At 40.8% G+C, this 24162-nt stretch overlaps 1 protein-coding gene across 2 annotated transcripts in view; it reads left to right on the top strand.

Annotated features, from left to right (window-relative positions):
* Nucleotides 1-24162, top strand: part of STARD9 (StAR related lipid transfer domain containing 9) — a 120353-nt gene that overhangs the window by 9143 nt on the left and 87048 nt on the right. For both annotated transcript variants that reach the window (XM_075427414.1, XM_075427415.1), the window contains exons 2-3: nt 5171-5240; nt 7854-7970. In XM_075427414.1, the coding sequence (XP_075283529.1) occupies nt 5171-5240; nt 7854-7970 (187 nt within the window). The remainder of the gene's footprint in view (nt 1-5170; nt 5241-7853; nt 7971-24162) is intronic.

A 24162-nucleotide genomic window follows, 5' to 3' on the forward strand; every position in this document is an offset into this window, starting at 1 on the left:
AACAGAACTATCCCAATTGCCCAGATCAGCAAAAATCTCTGCAAGAGGGGAGGGATTGATACTGTTGCCGTACTGCTTTTGAGGTCCTCTGTCTCAGCACAGGTTGAGATTGGCTTTGGAGTTAACCTGGGTGATGGGAATTGGTAGGAAAGCATGAGTACTGGCAATAATTACACTGCAGGGTTATTTTCAAAGTTTGTATGAGTAGACACATACTCCTTTCAAAAATGATTTAAGATTTCTCATCTACTTGAGGTATATATTTGCTTTTGTATGTTTGATTACTTTGGTGAGCATTTGGTAGTCTGTATCTGTTTTGCTATATGACATGGTGTCTTGATCCATGCATGATTCTTTTCCACTGGCTTGTTCTTCAGGTGTTGCAGAGTGTCTGTTGTCCCTCTGAGATTGCATTAGCTTTACGAGTTGGCTGCAGAAACGATTTGTTGTAGGAACAGCACGTGTTATGAGGGGACTTCCCTTTGGGCTGCCCTTGTTTTCTGGACTGTCACAGCAACTTTACTTCTGTCTGGTGTTCCTTGTAGCTCCTTATTGCAGCACTACTGCCGCATTCTATATTTGTGTCACTGTTCTGTTGCTGGGTCTTAATCTCTCTAAAACTTTCTGTGTCTGAGAAGATCCAGATCTTTCCTGCGACATGTACCATTAAATGGTCTTTTTACAGCTCTATCTTTGCATGAAAACAAATTGTCTGTACAAGGTAGTTGAGAAGAGAGGCAATTCCCAAACATAGCATGAATTTTTTAAGAAGTGGGGAAGAATGGAGGATGGGGAAACTAAATGTTAAGATCATTGTGACTTCTGAGCAGCGTAGGTCAAATGTTTTGTGTACTTCGGGATTTGTTTTACTGGTACAAGGAATAGAGCTTTCGTACCTGTGGAGCAGAGCACCCATTTCAAGGAAGATGGATGGTTTTATCAGTCAAATGTGAACTGTGGTGCACACATGTAAAAGACTGTACTGACAAACACAGTTTTTGCTGAGAGGGCTTTTGTAGTGTTTGCAATCTGGAGTTAAGGTCAGAGCATGCAGAACAGCTGTGAGTCTGCTTTGCCTTCTGGGCTTTATATATGAAACTCTGCTTTCTTTCCCAAAGTTTTCTGGTTTGTACCTAAAAGAAGCATGATATAAACATGTTTACAGGGAGGTTGAATGTGTGCTTTGTAGAGCTGAGGATGGCTGCAGGTCCAATTTTGTTCATGCTCAGTGCTCTCTGGCTGTAAGCTGCTGTGGAAGGGAGGGGTCTCTACTCCCACCACTGTGTGTTCCTGCCCTTTCTCTTACTTTGGCTTAGCAACTGTGTGACCGCTGTGCTTGGTGCTCTGGAAGGGCTCGCTGGCCCTGTGGCATCATGGTTATTTATCTTAGTGTGTTTGTTTTCTGATCACAGCTGATCTGAGTCATTGCATGGGTGTGTTACTGCTAGGTCAGACGCAAGAAACAAATGGGAACACATATGGGGTGTTGGAGCAGAGAAGAGAAATTGCCCTTTGCAGCAACAGCGTACAGTTAAGATAAATAAAGTACGCTGTGAACCTGCACCCAGAGCAAGGGGAGACTTTAGTTCTATCCCTGTTTGCTGGTGACTTTCTTCTCATGTGAGACTTGAACAAAGCTACGCGACTCCTGCATAGAGCTTTTTGTCTGCATAGTGAGGAATCATGCTACTTTGGAGCAAATGGTGGTGTGGTAATTTTATTTTGTGTTTGTATTTTACTGTTTTTATATTTATTTTGATATAAATATATGAATATGAGTATATAAATTTTTATGTCTCAAATTTTCATACTTCAAAGGTCTTGCGCGGGGAATTTCTTCTGTATCTCAAATCTTTAGTAATGACTGTGGCCAGGGATAACATCAGGTGACGAGAACCCACAGTATGAAGTCATTCGTTCATAGGGTTGTGTGTAGTGCACGTGGACTAAAAGCAGTAAGTTTCATGTAATTATTATTATAGGTGGGGTTCGAAGCACTGCTTGTTGCTGATGTTGCCTTACGTCTGCAATTAGAATACCCTAACATTTAAAATTGTTAAAAGCTTTGCCAGAATTCAACCATTTGAGTAGAAATCTTCCATGCATGAATGTCTGCCTCAGGCTAGATATTTTTAATTATTTTAAAGTTTCATCCAGAAGAGTTCAGCAGCTACAGAAGATGAGGTTAAGGGAAAATAAGGTTTAAAAATATTTAAAAACAACTTAGGGTGACCTTTTATTTGAATTTCTAATTGCATTAATATTGAAAATCTGGTATGCATTTTTTTAATTCCCCCATCTGAATAGATCCATTTCTGCCCAAGTTCTAAACAACTAAAACTCTTTAACATGCTCAGTGAAGATTTGTAAGAACATAGTAGGTAGAAGTTTTAAGGGATCTGCTTTCTCTGAGTGCATCTGAGCTTGTAGTCTCTAGTGTTGACCAAATTGTGCTTCCACCATCCCCATGAGTCAAAAATCTCATCAGCTGAGCACTGCCTTGATAAATTGAGCTCAGTGTTGTCCACATCACAATTGAAGTCCAGGTACAGGACCTGAGAGCAAAGACTTCTATCCCATTTAATCACAATAATCTGTCTGCTGACCACAGCTGTTGTCCAGGAAGAAACTCCAATTCAATTGTGGAGTGTACAAGTAAACTTGGGATAGAGACTGGAAGAGCTGACAAGGAGAGCAGGATCATGTGCCTTTGGAGCAGAGAGAAGCCTAAAACCAGCTACAGCGCGGTAGAAGGGAGCCAAAACCTGCAGAGCAATTGAAGACACTAAAATTGAACGTGGGCCTGTGGACAAGATGTCAGAGAGAACAGCTAGCAGGTACCTGTGAGGGAATGATGTGTGTGCATAGTGGGAGGAGGATAGGAACTCAGTAAACTGCAGCTGCGGTAAGAAGACTGGAGGGTTAACAGTATGATGTAAAAATAGCAATGGCTCATGGGATTAGGAAGCAGGATAGGGCCAAGACCATACTGGGGCAATGGAGAAGAGAGTATGTGTAACCAAAGCAAGCTCTGTCCTAAAGGATCCCTCCAATTTTGTCTGTCTTCTGCTGTTCTTAAATTCTTGTGAAATTCTCAGTCAGAATGTCACATTTCCTCTTGAATCTGGTCTGCTGTAGAGGATAGCTGTCAGCTTTGTCCATTAGCTCACCTAGCAGAGGTTTGTATGTGGGTATTTAAGTCCCCAGACTTACTTGTCTTGGAAAGCACTTGCTTTTCAAAACTTCTAAGAAAATGCACATGTACAGGTTAAATGCATCAGTTGCAAATTTCTTCATTAGATATTCACAGCCTCTATCCTTAGGCACTTGTCCTTCATTTGTTCTTTAGGGAGACTTATGGGGCTTCTGTTCAGTACTCAGCTGCGTGTAATGCAACATTTGGTACCCAGCTGCACATAATCCAAATTCTGTTATGAGTATTCCTCTTTCTTCTGGGGTCTAACTCAGGGCTATGGTGGCTGATGTATTGAACTCACATCTTAACTAAAACCTCTGGGAGCCATGCTTGTATTTTCTATGTGAAGTGCAGTGTATAAGTACGCGTTACAGAACGTACTAAGTCTAGTCTGTCTCAAGGCAAGCTCTCAAAATTAGTAAAGTGACACACTTTAAGGTAAAGCATTATTTTCTGTCTGTAAAACAGGGAACACCCTGTGCTCAGTAATCTGTTTAAGACTTCTTTATGCTTGTAAAGCTCAAATGCTACAGTGGTTGTCTCTGTGGAAGTCTTAAGTGTCCTAAGGCATTGTTTTGAGTGTTGTTTTGGTACAGAAAGCGCGGTGTAAAAACAGAACCAGAGAGGAGGGGGCCCCTAAGGCAGGCCACATTGTGCTACATGCTGCCTGGAAGCTAGGGCTGTCAGTGAAAGGAGATTGTAATGGGTGGGGGAGTAAATACTTCTGTATACCTGTAAGGAAATCTGTTAAAAGACAGATCTGGGGCTATGAATGAACAGTGGTCAGCTGCGTTTAAATTTACTAACTCTTGTTTTATCGTATATAGTATTTATCTGACCTGATGATACCGATCCAGCTGATTATCGGGGATATATATACAGCTAATCTCAAATGACAATGTATGTGCCTTCAGCTTGACTTAAAGTGTGACAAAAATGCACTAAGAACAAAATTCATTCTATTTTTAACCAATTTCTTCCAGCTTATAAAGGCATTAGGCTTCATAAAAATGGTGATAAAGTTGCAGCTTACAAGATTTGTCAGTATCAGAGTGCAAAGCAAAATATGGAAGAAATGTAAAGGATCAAACATCTTTCTCCTGTTCTTAGCCAATCAGTACCAAAGTGTTTGGTTATTTTCTGCTGTCGGATAGTTAGGCTGCTGACCTCATCCTCCTCATTTCTATCTTGCTGTGCATAAAAAAAAATCCATGATAATTAGTGAGAGGAATGTGAATCAACACACCTATAAATAAGAGCATCCTTAACTTCAAGTAGCAATCATGTTGTCAGCCCAGAAATAAGGTGTTGGTTGGTTTTTTGCTTTTTTTGCTTTGGCCACATGCTTTTTTCATTCTTTTCTAATACGACTCATCTTCGGAAGTGGAAGATGGCTGTAGTAACCAGTCATAGCTGTGTTCAATAGGAGTTTTATACAGAGAGTATATATGACTGTGTGGTTCTTTGCACTTGTGGAACAATCCTGTCCATTTACGTTTGAGGACAGTTTTGTTTTGCTAAAGAGTACTTTTCTGAGGACTATAACAAACACTTTGGATTATATGGTAAAAAATCAGACAGTACAATTTGACAACACTTGTGGCTCACACGTCTGTGACATGGATCTGAACTCAACAAAGCACAGCCAGTCTACCCGTGCTTCACTGCTTCCATGTACATGTAATTTAAAACAACTCTTAAATTGAAATAAAATCCTAACAAAGTAGTTAGGACAAGCACTTCGAACCTCTTTAATGATCGCAGTCCTGTTTTGTTCTTTTGCTATTGAGATACATGGCTGCGCATCTGCAAATGCTACTTTCTCTTATAGAGTGTCTTATGAGTATCTGTTTTAAAGCTCTTTCTGACCTGCAGTTTCTTAAAGTAAACAGCTTTCTGGGGTTTTCGATTTTGACATATATCTTTCTGTGTTTTCATATTTTAAATCAATTTTTGAATGTGTTCTGTTTCCAGAGAGAGTGCAGAAGGAGGAAAAGTGATTGTAGAAGTTGATGACAAAGTGGCAAAAGTCAGAAATATAAAGGTATGGTTTTTTGTCATCTTCTTTTTCTCATATAAGGACCCTGATACCCTGATGCTTTGCTATGTTTGATTTGCTATAGTATCATTCTAATAGAAGTATTAAGGGAGACATTTAAACTGGCATAGCTGTAGAATAATTGTAGCAGAAGTGTGCATGGCGGGGGTTGTTTCGGTATGGGGTTTGGGGGTTTCCTGTGGTGATATAACACATAACTGTATTTTGTATTTGTCAAAGCTGCTGCAATCTGTTAGTAAATTGTTTAGGATTTTGTGCTTATCTTGCTAACATCTGGATAATTTCTTTCCCTGTGTCTCTCGTCTAATGTTTGCATTCAGGGTGCAACTGACTTGCATGAAAAGGAGCAAAATGTGTTTGGCTACACTTCAGGCCTTGGTAAAATACCAAGAGTCGTAAGAATAAACTGAATGTAGCTGTCATCCTCCGTGAGAGCTCTGGAGCCAGAGTGCATGGGAACCAACCCTCTGGTTTAGATTCTTGAACTGCTTAAAGCTACCATGGTCCTTCACTAATAGAATGGGAGCAAATCAATTTTATGTTATCAAACACATTTCTGCTTGAAAGGCAAATAAGTGAACTGTGGGATAACTGCGATGACTGTGGGGATCCTAAAAGATGGATGAGTTTTGTATTTCTTTTTTCCTTTTTCTTTATCTTATCTCCTTTTTCTTTATATCCCAGTTGTTGTGGATTGTTGGTTCAAGAGAAAGAATTTATTAGATTCTGAACAGAAACAGTGGCAAAAACTGAATTAAAAGATTAGAATTATTTATCTTGTTTCCATTATACTTATTTTTGTATTGCTTTGTTCCCCGGGGAAGGACTGTGAGGACGTGGGCCTGCGAGGCTGCTGGGCCCAGGCGGAGGCCTCAGTCAGGCCGTGGCCTGAAGGTATCCAGCCAAGCCTCACTAGGCCTCGAGGGGTTTTAATTTCATTTGTTTGAAGAGGAGCTGTGGGCTTCCTTGGGATACTGGGGAAACCACAGCATCGAGGCGGGCTGCTTGTAGCAGGCCAAGAAGGATTATTTGGAGATGAAGGGCTGGCTGGTGAGTGTTTTCTCTTTTGAGGTTTTGGTGATTTTTGTAAAGTGAGTGAGTTTGCTTTGTGCATTAACTAAGTTTAGACAGCCTTTGATGAATCTGAGTTAGTGTATAAATTTATCTTTATACACTAATGTTCACATTGTTGTATCTGGGGTAGGTGCGCTTTGTAGTTCGAAACAACCCCCTTCTCACCAGAAGGGTAGTCACCTCTGTGGCCAGGAGCTGCCTTTCCTGCGGTGGAGGGGTATCGTTTTGGTTTTTTATTTTTACACATTGCAATAGGAAGGCAGTGATCCAAGCTATTTTCTGCTTATTGTTGCAGAAAACCTAAGAAAATGAAAGGTAATTGCATAAAAAAAATCTCTGACTCGTGACATGTTGAAAATGTCGTCACTGAAGATGATCAATAGGCTCATTAAGATGTTAATTCTGCCTAAAGGAAACCTTGGTTGTACTTAATCCAATGTGACAACTTTAGAATCATGCAGGGTTAAAATGCATGAAACGCCTTTACTTCAAAGATAATTTAAAATTATTTCTGTCCTCTTTCACTTTGTTCTTTCTTGGTTTAAAAACCCCCCAAACCACAAACCTGTCAGATGGGCCTGTAAATTAGTTTTCCCTGTAAACCTTGCAGCTGGTGGCAGAGTTCAGTGCTTACAGTGCCCTTTATCTAGTAACTCGGCGGACAGTGCTGTCACCCCTCACTTTTGGGGCCATTAGTGAAGCGATTTGTTTAGGTACCAAATTATAATGAACCTTTTTTTCTGCTTATGTTATTGCAAATGTCGAGGTCATGATAAAGTTGCCAATTAGGTCAAAATTACATATGGGTAGAGTTAGTTTTGTGTAACATTTAGACTCATTACTCTCCCTCTTTGAAGAGTAGAACAACAACATATAGTTCCTCATTAATAAGCTTATCTGTTTTATTACAAATCACTTGGACAACATTATGCAGAAAGACTTATACAATTCCCTTAATTCCAGCCACCATTTCTGACTATTATGCTAGAAAGGCTTCCCTGTCATTATTGCTAACCTGTAATAACCTTATGGTTTGTAGTGTGCAGTCCCAATGAGAGAAGCATTAGCTTGCCGCCATGACAATGCACAGGGGAAATGGAGGAAGAGACCTGCATTTTCAACTGTGCAGTGAGAAAATTGGTTTTGTTTTCTCACTTGGGGCCTCATTTCTGTGACATGGTTCCCAGTGAAACAGAAGAGTGACAGAGAAGCATCAAAAGAGATATAGAGCTTTGATGTCTATATGTAGATGTTGTGAAGATTAAATAATGTTTATTGTGGACAGCCTGGAGAACCTTAGCTGTAGTAAACGAACCCTTTAGCAAAAATGCTTCAGTAGGTCTGTCATGGATGTCTCCACCCCACTCTGAGCATCAAAGAAAATTGAATAATGAGGATAAAATATTTGCCATTCATTTTCCACAATATGGATCCTAGATAAACTTCCTGTTAGTTTTAAAGTGCTTGCTTTTTGGGCAGCTTCAAAGTGAATTGGTCTTTCTGTCTTTTTCCTTCTGTTGTCAGGTTGACAGTAGGCTCGATGGCACCTGGGACTCAAGAGAAAAGACTGTGGCCTTCAGCTTTGACTACTGCTACTGGTCAGTTGATCCTGAAGATCCAAAGTATGCATCTCAGGAAATGGTAAGTGATATACTGTACTTCATGTCTGTGTTCCCATCCTGTTTTATCCTTTATAATCACATCTACAGGAAGAGATTGAGATGTAGGATACGTGAAATTTCGTTTTCTACCCCTATCTTTTTCTTATTTTATTTGTAACACTGCAGTGCTCAGTCCTTTTGTCTTAAGTAGGCACTGTAGGACTGCGATACCCTTGGTGGTCAACTAATGCACACTTTCATTGGATTTGTTAACTTTGGTTGTGATCATTATTTGTGATGACCTGAGGACTGTAGCTTAGCAATGAGAGGGTTTTTTGTGGAGGAGGGATCAGGTTCAAGAGGGAGAAAGCTCTGAAGTGAAAGGAGGAAGAGTGTTGAGGTGATTCTGCTGAGAGGATCAACAATGAAGTAATTGCATCTTTAAATAATGGTAGTAAATTTTACTTTTACTATGTTGTTCTGAGTTTTTCCTTGATAAAGCATCAGAAATCTCTTATAACCAGTGGAGACTAGCTTAAATGCCCAAGGTTTGACAGATTAAGAAAGAAGGTTGAAGGATTCAGTATTAAAATAGGATATGATTACAAGTTTTTGTTAATAAACAAGGAATTATTACATCTACTATAAATAAATATAATGCACATCAAAGCTATCCAAAGATTCCACTATGCATGCATGTGATCACATATTTTGGTATTAAAATTTTTTCTGCTGTTTTGTCTTCAGAATTGTATCATTACATTTTTGTCTGTAATGTTGAACTGTTGGGGTGTCACCCCCCTTATATTGTCTTACCTCTTATTTTGATTTTGTGTTCTTTGGGAGTTTCTCTCATAATACACTTAGAAGCATGCTTCTTGGCACTATTGAAAATACAGTTGGCTTTCTAGCTGAAATAGTTTAGCAGATGGCATGTTGATAAATACAGTCTGCCAAGTCAGTTTTATCTCTACTCAGTATGAAAAATTATCAGAACTGCCAAATGGAAAATATAAATATTGGCTACAGAGTGTAAATTTTTGTTCTAGTTGTTATTAAATACAAGTGCAATTGAAAAAGAATGTAAAATGCAATATAAACATCGCAGCTTCCTTGCTGGGCCTGAGTAGGTATTTCAGACACTGTGGAGAGCCTTGTGTTATCATACAATACAGTTTTATCCAATAAAAACACTGAGGGGGGAAACATGAACTCCCTGGTCGTAGAAAATTAAGTAATGAGCCGTAGTTCCTTTACTTCTGCCTGATGCTGGCTGAAAGGACGTCCAGTGCTGCTTCTTGTAACCATTGGGTTACTGAGCCTTAGATGGATGACTTCAGAATCACAGAATAGTAGGGGTTGGAAGGGACCTCTGTGGGTCATCTAGTCCAACCCCCCTGCCGAAGCAGGGTCACCTACAGCAGGCTGCACAGGATCTTGTCCAGGCGGGTCTTGAATATCTCCAGAGAAGGAGACTCCACAACCTCCCTGGGCAGCCTGTTCCAGTGCTCCGTCACCCTCAGAGGGAAGAAGTTCTTCCTCCTGTTCAGACGGAACTTCCTGTGCCTCAGTTTGTGCCCATTGCCCCTTGTCCTGTCACTGGGCACCACTGAAAGAGCTTGGCCCCATCCTCCTGACACCCACCCTTCAGATATTTGTAGGCATTTATAAGGTCCCCTCGCAGCCTTCTCTTCTTCAGGCTGAACAAGCCCAGTTCCCTCAACCTCTCCTCGTAGGAGAGGTGTTCCAGTCCCCTCACCATCCTTGTAGCCCTCCGCTGGACTCTCTCCAGTAGCTCTTCATCTTTCTTGAACTGGGGAGCCCAGAACTGGACACAGTACTCCAGATGAGGCCTCACCAGGGCAGTGCAGAGGGGAAGGAGAACCTCCCTTGTCCTGCTGGCCACACTCTTCTTGAAGCACCCCAGGATCCCATTGGCTTTCTTGGCAGCCAGGGCACACTGCTGGCTCATGGTTAACCTGTCGTCCACCAGGACACCCAGGTCCCTCTCCACAGAGCTGCTCTCCAGCAGGTCCACCCCAAGCCTGTACTGGTGCATGAGGTTGTTCCTCCCCAGGTGCAGGACCCTGCACTTGCCCTTGTTGAACCTCATCAGGTTCCTCTCTGCCCAGCTTTCCAGCCTATCCAGGTCATGCTGAATGGCAGCACAGCCTTCTGGTGTATCTACCACACCTCCCAGTTTGGTGTCGTCAGCAAACTTGCTGAGGGTACATTCTAACTCTTCATCCAGGTCGTTGATGAAGTTGAACAAGACTGGGCCCAGTACTGACCCCTGGGGGACACCACTTGTCACGAGCCTCCAACTAGACTCAGCGCCGCTGATGACAACCCTCTGAGTTCTGCTATTCAGCCAGTTCTGTATCCACTTCACCGACCACTCATCCAGCCCACACTTCCTCAGCTTCCCTAGGAGGACATCATGGGAGACTGTGTCGAAAGCCTTGCTGAAATCAAGGTAGACAACATCCACGGCTCTCCCTTCGTCTACCCAGCCAGTCATGTCATCATAGAAAGCTATCAGATTGGTCAGGCATGATTTCCCCTTGGTGAATCCATGCTGACTACTCCTGATAACCTTCTTTTCTTCCACTTGCTTCATGATGGCCTCCAGGATAAGCTGCTCCATCACCTTACCCGGGATGGAGGTGAGGCTGACCGGCCTGTAGTTCCCTGGGTCCTCCTTCTTGCCCTTTTTGAAGATTGGAGTGACATTGGCCTTTCTCCAGTCCTCGGGCACCTCTCCTGTCCTCCAGGACCTCTCAAAGATGATGGAGAGTGGCTCAGCAATGACATCCGCCAGCTCCCCCAGCACTCGTGGGTGCATTCCATTGGGGCCCATGGATTTGTGGACATCCAGATCACTTAAGCGATCCCTCACACAGTCCTCCTCGACCAAGGGAAAATCGTCCTCTTTGTAGGCTTCTTCTCTTACCTCCGGGGCCTGGGATTCCTGAGGGCCAGTCTTAGCACTGAAGACTGAAGCAAAGAAGGCATTCAGTAGCTCTGCCTTCTCTGCATCCTCTGTCACCAGGACACCCACCTCATTCAGCAGCGGCCCCACGTTGTCCCTGGCCTTCCTTTTGCTGCTGATGTAGTTGAAGAAGCCCTTGTTGTTGTTTTTGACATCCCTTGCCAGCTTCAATTCCAGGTGAGCCTTGGCCTTCCTCGTCGCATCCCTGCATGCTCTCACCACGTTTCTGTACTCTTCCCAAGTGGCCTGCCCCTCTTTCCACATTCCATGGACCTTTCTCTTCTGCCTGAGCTCCGCTAGAAGCTCCTTGTTTAACCATGCAGGTCTCCTGCCTCCTTTGCTAAATTTCTTTCTCAAGGGGATGCATTGCTCCTGTGCATGGAAGAAGTGTTGTTTAAAGAGCGACCAGCACTCATGGACCCCCCTGCCTTCGAGAGCCCTGGCCCACAGAATTCCTCCCAGTAGCTCCTTGAAGAGGGCAAAGTCAGCCCTCCTGAGGTCCAGGGTTTTGATCCTGCTTATCGCCCTGCTTCCTCCACGCAGGATCCTGAACTCAACCATTTCATGGTCACTGCAGCTGAGTCTACCTCCAACCTTCACATCCTCCACCAGTCCCTCCTTGTTTGTTAACACGAGGTCCAGCAGCACGCCTTTCCTTGTTGGTTCCTCCACCACTTGCATCAGAAAGTTATCTTCGATGCTCTGTAGGAACCTCCTGGATTGCGCCTGCCTAGCTGTATGATCTTCCCAGCTGCTGTCAGGGTGGTTGAAGTCCCCCATGAGAACCAGGGCCTGTGACTGTGAGGCTGCTTGCAGCTGCCTGTAGAAGGCCTCATCAACCTCCTCCTCCTGGTCAGGTGGCCTGTAGTATACACCCACCGTAATGTCACCCGTGTGAGCCTGTCCCTTAATTCTAACCCACAAGCTTTCAACTCGTTCCTCATTTGCCCCTGGGCCAAGCTCAATGCATTCCAGTTGCTCCCTCACATATAGAGCAACTCCCCCACCTCTCCTTGTTGGTCTGTCTTTCCTAAAGAGTCTGTAGCCATCTATGACAGCATGCCAGTCATGCGAGTTGTCCCACCACGTTTCTGTGATGGCGACCAAGTCGTAGCCGTCCTGCTGTATAATGGCTTCCAGCTCCTCCTGTTTATTGCCCATGCTACGTGCATTGGTGTAAACACACTGGAGCTGGGCTATCAATCTCACCCCTGGCCTTGGCACTCCAAGCCTAGGCTCATCCCTAGTGAGCTGGGCAATATCCCCTTCCCCCTTCGAACCTAGTTTAAAGGCCTCTCAATGAGCCCTGCCAACTCGTTAACCCTGCCAGATAAGTTTAAAGACAGAGTGGTGCTTTGAAAGGCCTGGAGTCCTGAGTGAATTTCTTGGGCTTTTTACCTGTCTTAATGCTTGTAGAACAAGTAAAGCATATTTCAAATGTCCTTGAGAAGCGGGCTGCTGGCATACTGCAATCTTACCCTGCTTTGTGCATTTGTCTGCTCCCATTACACTGTATGAATGAAATTTATTGTATTAATTCTGTGTTTTGAATCATTACTTCAGTGCTGAACTTGGAGTTTCTAAGCTTCCTTACAGCAATGATGCTATTGACAGCCAAAGGAGGTTCAGTAACACAGTCATCCAGTGAAAGTTTTTTTTCGTGAATTGACCTTGGATTACTTTTTCCTTGAAGATGTCCTGCCAACTGTTATCGTACGTGATTGGTGTATTGGTTGAGGATGAAAAGTAGATTAAAGTATCTGCCTTCAGGTTCATTTTTGTAGAATGCTGTCTTTCACTAAACTGTCTTTTTCGTCCTCTGGATGGCTGTATAAAAATGAAGTCCTAACAGTTTCTTCCATTGTTAGGGATTCTGTGACAATAAAGCAATAGTGGGAGAGCTGCAAATCGTAGTGTTTACATAAAAATATTATTTTGAAGATACAAATTTGCTTCTCTGAATACTTCTTACAGTTTCTTCCAGTGGTTAACATTGTTCATTTCAAGTTCTGGTCCTTTGCATTCCAGAGATGACTACACACAATGCATTTTATTCCCTATATATTTTGATCATATACTTCACAGGTACTTGTGACAGGCTTAAGTCACTTGTATAAGTACTTTCAAGTGTTTGCATGAAAAGTTCAGATTTATTGTTCTGATGTTTATAAAAATTGTGCTTTCTATGCCACCTGTATTCTACTTGTATTTGCAAAAGTGGGAATACATGTTGCCCACCTGGTTGGTTTCCCTGATCCATTTCTTCTATTGCCTTTTTTAATTTAAAAAAAAAAGTAGAGAAGGTATTTTTTTTCACTTTAACTGGGGGAGACCAGACCTTGCAATACAGTAAACTGAAGAGGAACTGAATCAATTTAGTAAAATCTGCAGTGCCCATGTGACAGATGATATGCCTTTACTCTTTTTTTTTTTTTTTGGTAATAGCATTGAAAGTGGAAGTGCTCTTCTCTTCAAAAAGCTGGAGGAAACAGAGTCAAAAATACAAGACTTTCTAAGAAGTGTTGTTATCTACATATTTTTTTAGGGTTGAATTTAAAAAATACTTCTCGCTTCATGATATATACGAGCTTTCTTGATTGGCGTTACATAAATAGCATAAGCCTCCTCATATCTCTGAAAAGAGGAAAGCTTGCTAAATTAAAAAAAAAGCAGATTCTTGACTAGCGAAAGAAGAACCCAACACTGTTGATGTCTGGGGAAATAGGTTCCTTAGCAGAGATAACCTGTTGGAGAGTGGTTGGTTTTGGAAGATGGTTTCAGGTACAAGCGGATAGTTTTTGACTGTTATTCAAGACTATTCTCTAATTTAAAACATTTGAGGAACTAGATATGAGCCAGAGTTCCGTTTTCCTTATTTCTTTCCTAACTGTGGTGACGTATGAAACTATGCAGTGTTTCTAATGATGACCCAGTAATTTATAAGCTTCATTTAGAAGTCTAATAGAGGTGGTCTGAATTCTTAAACTTCGTTTAGAAGTTACATAAAATCTTTTCGAAATGGAAGAATTTTTTTTTTTAATACTTCAGCTATTCAAGTATTACTTTCATTTTCCAAAGAAGCTGAATGCCAAATTTTACAATGTGACCTCTGATTTTTGGGTGGCCAGTTTGAGATCCTTGGGCTTGTTGCTTTTGTTTTCTCCCTGGGCAGCTGAATACTTCGCATTGATATTGAGCTGAGGTTTTCATCTGCTTTCACAGATGTGCAATTCTTTTGAAAGGGGAGTCTACCTTCTCTTTTTAATGACTGTTTTTTCTTTCTAAGTGGATTTGTTTGGTGCATAAACAGAATAGAGGTATCGATAAATACCATAAGGGAAAAGTCACTGGCTAAATCAACCAGAGCTACCAGCCACTAAAGGAAGAAGGAAAGGAAACAGATGTGCTAAATCCTTCTAAGTACAGAGAGATGAACCAGGCACTAGGGCTACATGGCGGAGAGAAAGAAAAACTGAGTATCAAAAAATTGTGTGGGAAGAGGAAGAACAGGTAACATAAATATGAATTCAGAACAGGGACAGAACATTTGATGGGCCAAATATGAAATGAGAAACAAAAGGAAATTCTGAAAGATTATAGGCACTTAAGAGAAAAAGGTTATACATGGTTTTTCTGATCCTGATTCTGCAATTTGTTACATGCATTTTCCGTGGTTATAAACGAGGGAATAGTTTTCCAAACCATCACTGTCAAGATACAGTTATACTGTTAAAAATGGCCAAAAAGAAACCCAAGAGAGAAAAAACAAAATCAACCAACTTACCAAACAAACTACCTCAAAAAAAACCATAAGAAACTGTAATACTTTATGGTGATGTTCCTTTTCCTGCTATTTTTGAGACAAACTTGATTTTTCTCTGTGCTGGGTTGTTGCAGAACTAGTCTCACAGAAGGAGAATGCTGAGTGTCTGCCCTTGGGCTTTACCACTTGCATGCAATTAAGTAGTTTCACCACGTATCCCTGCATTCTTGTATTAAAAGTTTTTTGGGAGGTGAATATGGTACTATACAAACCTGTAAAGGGGGACATTTTGTGTAAAAGTGATTATTACTTCCTTTTCCCTGCCCCTTTCCTCCACAGATGCCTTCAGGAAGCTGTGTGTAGTTGAGGATTGTTTTCCAAGGACAGTTTTGGAAATCCATCACTCTTTGGCCTTTGTATAACTCTGGGGTTATCCTTTAATAGAGATTCGTGACATATTTCCATTTTGCAGTAAAAATACTGTGTGATAATGACATTGTAATGCTGTTCAGGGTTATAATTTGTATACTTACAGGCAGATTCAGGCTTGCTGATTCATTCTGCTGGTTGAATATGATAGTTAACATGTAGGTGCTTTGAGGCCTTTATAGCTGTCCTGCAAACCGACATCTAAATGTGAACTTAAATTTAATTTTTTGTCTGGCGTAGAACAGTCTGTTTCAATTTTTTGAGTTTCCTTTGTAAAATCTAAAACAGCTCTTAATAGAACTTTCCTCAAGTCTGGTTTAGTTCCACCAAGCAGAGGAAAATGTTTAAAACAGTTGCAAAACTTAAGTAAATGCCCATTTAAATCCTACTGACAAAAAAAAAATCAGCTTGATCTAATGCAAGCACAAAATCTTATGGGTGTTCTGCACAAGAATATTCTTAAAGCTACATGCAAGTGTTAAGTACTCTTGTAGCTGGTTGTTACAGCTTCAGCCCTCAGCTTCGCTCCAGCCATCCTACCCATCCGGTTATTGTGCATGCACAGTAACCACAGTGGGCAGGCTGACCCACAGGATGTACAAGCAGGTATTTACACACAGTGGTTGCCATAGATAGCTGGTGTGTAGCAATCTGTTCCATTTGATAAGAGGACTACATCCCATGACTAATAGGCTTTGAATGGTAGAGACTGTGAAATCTAGAGAACTGTTGAAGTGTCCAACTTGCACTGATTTCAGTGGGATCCAAATCTCTGACTAGATTTTCCTGAAACACTTTTCGTAGATCTCAAGCTTAGTTTTTGTACCTCAGCACATCAGTTAAATGGAGATTATAATGTTTATAATGGAAATCATAATTTAGAATTTTTACCTCAGGCTTTCAAAAGAATGACAAATTATATTCATGTTGGTCAAGGAATTTCACACTTGTAGGTGTGACTTAGTGAGGATTTTATTTTGGTTTGTCATAGTGTATTAGGTTTACACAGGTATGAATATTCCTTCAGTGTTTTTCCGAATATTGTCTTTTTCAGTAATGCTATGACCCTCGTTGGACCTGCTAAGATGCAATCATAAAAGCACTTGACTGAAAAGGCCATGACCAAACAAAAAGGTCTTCGAGGTTGTTGTGGTTTAGCCTGGGTGAACACCAGGTGCCTGCCAAAGCCAGTCTGTCACTCCCCCTCCTCAACTGGACAGGGGAGAGAAAATAAGGTGAAAGGCTTGTGGGTTGAGATAAAGACAGCGAGAGATCACTCACCGATTACCATCACAGACAAAATGGATTGAACTTGGGGAGGAATTTGGATTTGTCACCAGTCAAATTGGAGTAGGATAATGAGAAAAAAACCAAAACACCTTCCCCCCACCCCTCCCTTATTCCCGAGCTTAACTTTACTTGCGATTTTCTACCTCCTCCCCCTGAGCAGTGCAGAGGGATGGGGAATGGGGGTTGCGGTCAGTTCATCACACGTTCTCTCTGCCACTCCTTCCTCCTCAGGGGGATGACTCCTCACACTCTTCCCCTGCTCCAACGTGAGGTTCCTCCCATGGGAGACAGTTCCCCACGAACAGCCCCAGCCTGGGTCCTTCCTGCAGGGTGCAGTCCTTCAGGAACAGAATGCTCCAGCGTGGGTCCCCCACGGGGTCACAAGTTTTGCCAGCAAGCCTGCTCCAGCATGGGCTCCTCTCTCCATGGGTTCACAGGTCTTGCCAGGAGCCTGCTCCAGCACGGGCTTGCCATGGGGTCACAGCTTCCTTCAGGCATCCACCTGCTCCAGTGTGGTATCCGTTCCATGGGCTGCAGGTGGATGTCTGCTCCACCATGGACCTTCATGGACTGCAGGGGGACAACCTGCCTCACCATGGTCTTCATCACAAGCTGCAGGGAAAAATCTCTGCGCTGGTGCCTGGAGCACCTTCTCCCCCTCCTTCTTCACTGGTCTTGGTGTCTGCAGAGTTGTTTTCTCTCACATTGTCTCACTGCTCTCTCTCAACTACTGTCCCACAGCAGGTTTTTCTCCTGCTTAACTATGTTATTGCAGAGGCCCTACTACTGTCACTGATTGGACTGGCCTTGGCCAGTGGTGGGTCCATCTTAGAGCTGGATGCCATTGGGTCTACCACACATGGGGGAAGGTTCTAGCAGCTTCTCACAGAAGCCACCCCCTTGTAGTCCCCCTGCTACCAAAACCTTGCCACGCAAACCCACAACAGGGGTAAATCTAAGAAATACAAGAGTGCGCAGAGGCTGTTGTGAACAGCTGAGTGATGATACACTCTTGCATCTTTTTCTCTGAAAGATTACATTCTCTTTTTGATGAGAAGTGGCTGCCTATCAAAAATAAAAAATCTTGGTTTCAAGATTTCGTATGGATTTCCCTGTATGTGGAGGTTGTGCTGTGGTGTCACATGTGAAAAGTATAATCTTAACAAATCAGGATGGTTTTACAGTGAGAAAGCAGTACGGGTATGAAAACAAGTCTTATTGCAGATGTCAGTAACTGCTCCTAATTTCTTGACCTTCTCACCTCCCACCTACCTATTTTTCAGCACTGGCTTACTAATGTAAGTGAAAGAATAACTGATTCTTTTTTTGGTGCACTTCCACTGTGCATTTGAACTATTGAGGGTTTTACAAGACTTCGAAAACAAGACAGTGCATTAAATTAAAGATTGTTTATTTCTAAACTTTATGTAACAAGTGGTGCAGGTTCCTTTTGCCTTTCTGTCCATTGCAAATGTGTGCTAGTAAAAACTCATTTCCATTCAAAGACATTATCTGATTATTTCTGTCTTTTAGAAATATATTCATTGTGGAGATAGGGTTTTATTCTGTGCGCTGAATGCAGAAACGAAGGTTACTGATAGCTCATGTGAGTGAACACACATGACCCTTATAAACAGATTTTTCCATTTCTTATTTGTTTTAAAAGGACCTTAATTGCTTTTCATTACATTTGACTTGCCAGCATAGATGGGTTTTATGCTACTTCCAGTTAAGAAAAGTAGTTGGGGAAAGGGGCAGATGGGCAGATGACTTTCTTACTGCCTTGTCAGAGTGTAACTGAAAAGCAAATAGAAGAAGAAACAGATAAGTTTGTTTAACGCAAGATCTTCAGTATGGTGCTAGGGTTTTCTTTTGTTTTTTGGAGGGGTTTGTTTTTTCTGTGTGTTAATTGAAAAAGTTTAGAAAAATTACACAACAGTATTGTTTAGAAGCAAAACATTGCAACATAGTTTCCAACCCTTCATCAAACTAAGTGTCTGTACTTGCTCCATTTTTTTTTTTAAATGCAAACATAGTCATGCTTCTGAAGAAGTTTAACTGAGACACCTTTGCTTTCTAAGCTGATCTTATGACACTTCCATGCCTACATACAATTCCTGTGAGATTCAAGTTTTTAATTATCTTGTAAATTCTCAAGACAAATCCAAAACCTGTTATCTGGCATATGCATTTAATTCTAAAAATTGTAACATAATAAAGCTCTGATTTTGAATCTCTTGAAAAAAATCCTTCAGTTTATTCTTTCTCTTTCTTTCTGCCCCTCCCCTTCTTGTCTTGGTGTAAAAGGAGGAGAAAGAGGAGGAGGCGGTAGCTGTGGGTGTAAATGGCATTTTCACATTAAATATTTGAAAAAGCAATAAGCATTCCATCCACAAGATTTTTTTTTTCTCCAACCCAAAGTGAGACAGAAGTAAAAAGGACAGCGCTATAAGAAAAAGGCTTTTTGTGCAGCAGTTGGATCAGTATATAATGGATTATGATGGAGGGAGGAAAACCACCATAAGTGTGTGCTATATATCTTCTGCCAGCAACACAGCTGCTGTGTTCAGTTTGTGATCGAATAAAGTCATTCCTTCTGGCTATACTAAGATTTCTTTGCAGAAAACTTCTCTGGGAATTATTGTGAGTAATTGTAGTCTTCAAAGTGGGCTTTATTGGAAGACAAAAAAGAATCAAGCTGATTTTTCAATTTGCCATGCATAAAGTTAAAAACATTGTATTTTGAGGAGTAAAAAATTATTTTTAAATAATTGAGGCATTGAGTGAATTGATAGAAGTTATTATATGGCCATATGCATTCATATGCAACTATATTTTAATGCAGATACATTTCAATTATGAAGCGTAAACATCATTACACGAGAAAGGATTAAGCTGAATATTGGTAACAAGTTGAGGCAAATCAATAAACTCCTTCACAAATAATGAAAGGAGACATTTTCCGACTGTTCGATCTGCTAGTGATCGTACACTCATTGTTTTTCCCTGATAGGCATTGATCGTTGCTTACTAGATACACAGGGCGCATTCTTTACAACAGGCTGGTAGTATAATTCACTAAATAATATTGAAAGGATCTGTAAGCACATTCAGCAATTTAGAAGAAAAAGAGAGTAACAAGTTTTTTGGGTTGCCAGTTGTTGTGCATGTTGCATCACATTCGTAATCTGTGTTACTTCTATAAGCCTTGTGATTTTTGCGTGTCTTACAAGTGAAACGAAAAAACTTGGTACTGATGACCTGTGAACTTTCTGGAGTAACTTGAAAGCATATGGTTATTTGGAAGGATGATTTTTGGTTTTTTTTAAATCAGCTTCTACTGATGAAGATGTACTTAAGAAAAAATAATCTGTTATATAGATAAGCTGTATGCAGATGTTGATTGTTCGTTCTTACTTGCAGATAAACATTCACAGTTTAAATTCCTCTGTGTAATCGCACCACAGTCTTTCCTCCGTGCTCATAAAGTAGTGACATATTTTTCTTCTTCTAATCTAATATGAGGACCATTCCTTACTCTTTCTGCGAAACAGGTTCCTTTGTTCATCTCCAAGTATTTCCACAGCATGGCTGGACACAGAATGGAAGGTCACAGACTGGTCTTTTCCGAACTGAAATTACTGAAAAATTAGTCTGAACTTCAGTGGAAGTCTCCATGATCATATTGTTCTGCAAGTTTGGTAGTCGCTGGATGTAAGGATGCTGATAGACTTTCAGTAGGAGACTGGGTCAGGTCTGGGGATTTTATTTTACAGGTTAGGGTTTTATTTGGTTTTAGCAGGCAGCTGGCTTATGAAAGGTTTTGTTGGACAGGACTGTGCTAGCATTGAATGGTGAGATACGTTTATTACAGCAACTGTGATCAAGTTCACAGCCATTTTGTTTATTTCTGAAAACATGCAATGTTTCTGACGTTGCAGCCTTGAGATTGGACTTGCATGCATAAGTAGATAAAGCCTGAAAAATCTAAATAATACGCATGTGTCTTAAAGTGTTTGGTATGAACAGTAATTGTGCCTTTAAATTGTAGCAAAAAAAACAGCCCTTCCCTTTTTTATAGATTTGTGCTTGCTTTATTTATTTATCTTCACTAGTAGTTAAGTTTTCTATTTTTCTGTTAACTAAGATGATATGCCTCAGACACGTGTGTGTGGCCTTGAACACAAACTGTATGAATCATCCTTTTGACTGGATCTGAGCCACCTGCACGTTGACTCCCAATTCTGTTTTGTTTTTAATCAACAAAAAGTCTGCCCTTGAGAGCTCATATGTGAAAATTAACATCTCTGTTCAGTTTTGGCTTTTCTGCTAAAGTAGATTCTGTTGGTAGTGCTCCTGAATTGCAAAAGAAAGAGTGAAGATTAATAAAATTAATTCAGTCTAGAAACATTTACAGTAGCCTCAGCACATCAGAATCAAAATTCTGAGTGTCAGTTTAGGGTTTCGTAACCCCAGGTGTACCTGCTATTATGGATAGGTTCTCACCCTTTATAACTTCAGTGTTATGAAGTCAGGACATTCTCAGCTGAAGCAGGGGAGATGATGTTCTGTATCTTAAACTGGCAAATGTGTTTTGAAGTATGTCTTACCAGACTATATCACTGTGACCTGAAATAGTTTATTAATAAGTTTTGGAATGGACCATTTGAGTCAGTCCTTGCGGGATAGGTTATATTCCTGAGATACTGAATGGCAGTGAATGTTTTCCTAGATACTTTTCTTATGCCTGTACAAATTGACTTGCTTTCAAATTACATCTATTACGTTTAAGATAGGTCTCAATTTCTGCTCGACTGTTACTGCAAGTGTTTTCCATTCTGAGTTTTCAGACATCAATCTCCTGCACTCACATATGTCTTTAAAAGTGTATACATGGGTTGTATCATTAATACTATGTGCCTTTACAGTATTGTTGGCAGATTTTCTTATGAAGAAAAGAGTCAGTGTCTAAAGAGTATGTGCCTCATCCCATGTGACAGACCTTCATATAAAATATCAGGTCTGAAAATGAATCTAAGGAACTGTGAAGATCCAGCTCAGAATCAATTATTTTGGCCTATCTAATTTCCTTTATTTATAGATTATTTTTTTTTAATTATTATTTCGTAGACAGAGTAGATTGATATCAGTGGGTAATGAAAGCCTTCTCTACTTTGCATTGGAGAAGCAGAGATAGAAAATTGCAGGGGATTGTTTATTCAATTTAAAGTAGGTATACTTTCAGGGAGGTTGTATTTGTACTTCATATGTGGTTTTGAAAAGGAACTGTCTGCCTGTCTAGGATTTTGTTTAATTTGGAATATGAGTAAATAGACGAGCTCAAATTAGTGGTGCAAGACTGCTTTATACCTTCTGTTTTGGTAGCTGAAATTTTCTAAGACTGTTTTGCAAGTTTTGCCCAGATCTGTTGGTTTTAGTAAAAGATCTTCCAAGGTACGTTTAAATTGGGCTTCGGCAAAGCAACATCCAGGAAAGAAACAATTGTTTTGCAGGAGAACAGAACAGGAGGCATGTCTTATCTTGTGTTAGGTTTTGCCGAGCGTGTTCTGTTATGATAGCAGAAAATACATTTGAGTAACTGCTCAGAGACTGAAGAATAAACAAACTTTTTTTGGCTGGAACAACATTGTTGAAAGCTTCAGAGGTAGTACTTTTTGTTATCTTCATTGTGGAATGAGGTTTCCTGCTGAACTTTAAAAGGCAGATATGTCTCAGAGCAATGATTCCCAGGCTTTTAAAGCAAGCCATATTGGAGCTGTCTGTGACCTTCACAGTAAAGACCACAGTAATCATTTTGCCACCTGACCAAGAAACATAACCTGGGCGCTAGGAAGTGTGATGAAAAGAGCTTCCTTATATAGTACCTTGAAAGCACATATCCCTTAGAGACAGGAGAGGTGCCTCTACAAATTCCATCTGCAGAATAGGGAAGTGCTCCTTTGGCTGTTGGCGTTGTGACCCACGTACTTGGGCTTCAGACTTCTGCACTCCTCCTTGCACATCGTCTCCAGGACCTTCTTGTACACAGGCTACCTTATTGCTGATGGTGATGGTGGCTAACTCAGGTTGCCTTACAATTGTGCATGTCATACATGAATTCATCATTCTGCTCCAGCAAGTGACGGTGCTCTAAGGCCATTTTTTTTCCCAGTCTGTCTTACTTTGATGCTCTTGGTTGCATCCTGTTTCTTAATGACTGAAGGTAATGGCCAGAGCAGTTCATGAATGACAAATATATATAGGGTTGTTTTTTTTTTATTGCTGCATGTTGTAACCTGTTTCCTAATAGAAAACAAGTTCTGCTTTGAAATGTATGAGTCTCTGAATTGACTGACCTTTTTAGTAGCTAAACAAGATGTGAAACCTACTTTTTTTTCAATTTTTTTTGTGGTTTTCCTTTTAATTAGAACCAAGAGCATTTCTCATAGCTGCTTTGAAATAGGAAGAAAAGGTGGAATCATGTTAAAGATCTAGAGAGAGAGTGAATTTATCATTGAAGCAGTGAATTTTCTAATATTCCAGCACTTACTTTTAAATTCTAATCAAGTGCAAGGGTTTGGTGGAGCTAGTTAGCATTTTAAAGCCAAAACTCATTTCACTTCTGTAACAATTGGGAAATGTTCTAGTCCGCAGTCTGAGGCTGTTACTTGTTCCTTTTTAATATTTTGACAGCTGACATTGTTATATCTTTTAGTTATTTTTAATCTGTTTTATAACTCTAAACCAAGACATTGACACTGAATTTTCAGTTCACATTCAGAAAATTAGCAATCTTCTTGATTCATATATATGGAGAATGAAATAATTTAAAGCCTGGGCTTAAGTAGGTTTTGATACTTTTAACTTAAACTCGAATTCAGCAGAAACTCAAAAGAACTGTCAGTAGCTTAGATACATTTAGTCTGAAAACACAGAGATCTTGGAGGATTGTAGAAATTTGCTTCCAGCTCTTCACGTTGTCCTTCTTTACATGATTTCGGTGTATTTGGCTTTGCTTGCTACAGCACAATGCTTTTATTGCCTCACATCCTACTGCATGTCATTTGCATAAATTTATTGCTTATTACAGTATATAGAATGTAATCTTTTTCTATTCCATCTGTTATGAATGTAAGTGGCTTTCTACAACTGAATGTCATGGCATGTTGAGTTAAAAGGGAGAGCAAAAGAGATTAGAAGGTCATCTTTTGCTTCTCATTTTATTAACCTGGAGTTGATGCTTTTTTCCTCATAGCAAACTGAGGCTGTATCTGTACAAGTAAATAAAATTGCCCCATTTAATGCCAGGGAATATTCCCTGAGCACTGCAGCTCGGTCATCTATACTGCTAAATTAGTTAGAGGCATTCCTGGTACTGTTTGGGCTAGGATAGCTGGTGCTTCTCGTAACAATTTCTAGGCATAGTCCAGGAACTGGCAGGGACAATGACCATTCCCAACTGGCAGTCTGCATGTGGCCACCCTGCTTTGGAGGCTGAGAGTGCTTCATAGCATGAATATAGGCTGATCTGGGCCATATGGTCTGGGCACGTTTAAATCACCAGTGTTGCAGCTGCAATGGTGTGGTCCTGCTTGTAGCACTGTTCAGGAAGTGATACTGAAGTGCTCTTGCAGGTGACAAGAAGTTATCACTTGGAGAAGGGAGAACGTTTTTCACACATGTGCCTCTGACTGTCTTCCCAGCTTTGTGGCACAAAAAACCAGTCACTTTATGTTGGCGTTATAACTTTGTGGGGTA

Source organism: Opisthocomus hoazin, chromosome 7 (assembly GCF_030867145.1).
Source record: "Opisthocomus hoazin isolate bOpiHoa1 chromosome 7, bOpiHoa1.hap1, whole genome shotgun sequence".
Taxonomy (NCBI): domain Eukaryota; kingdom Metazoa; phylum Chordata; class Aves; order Opisthocomiformes; family Opisthocomidae; genus Opisthocomus; species Opisthocomus hoazin.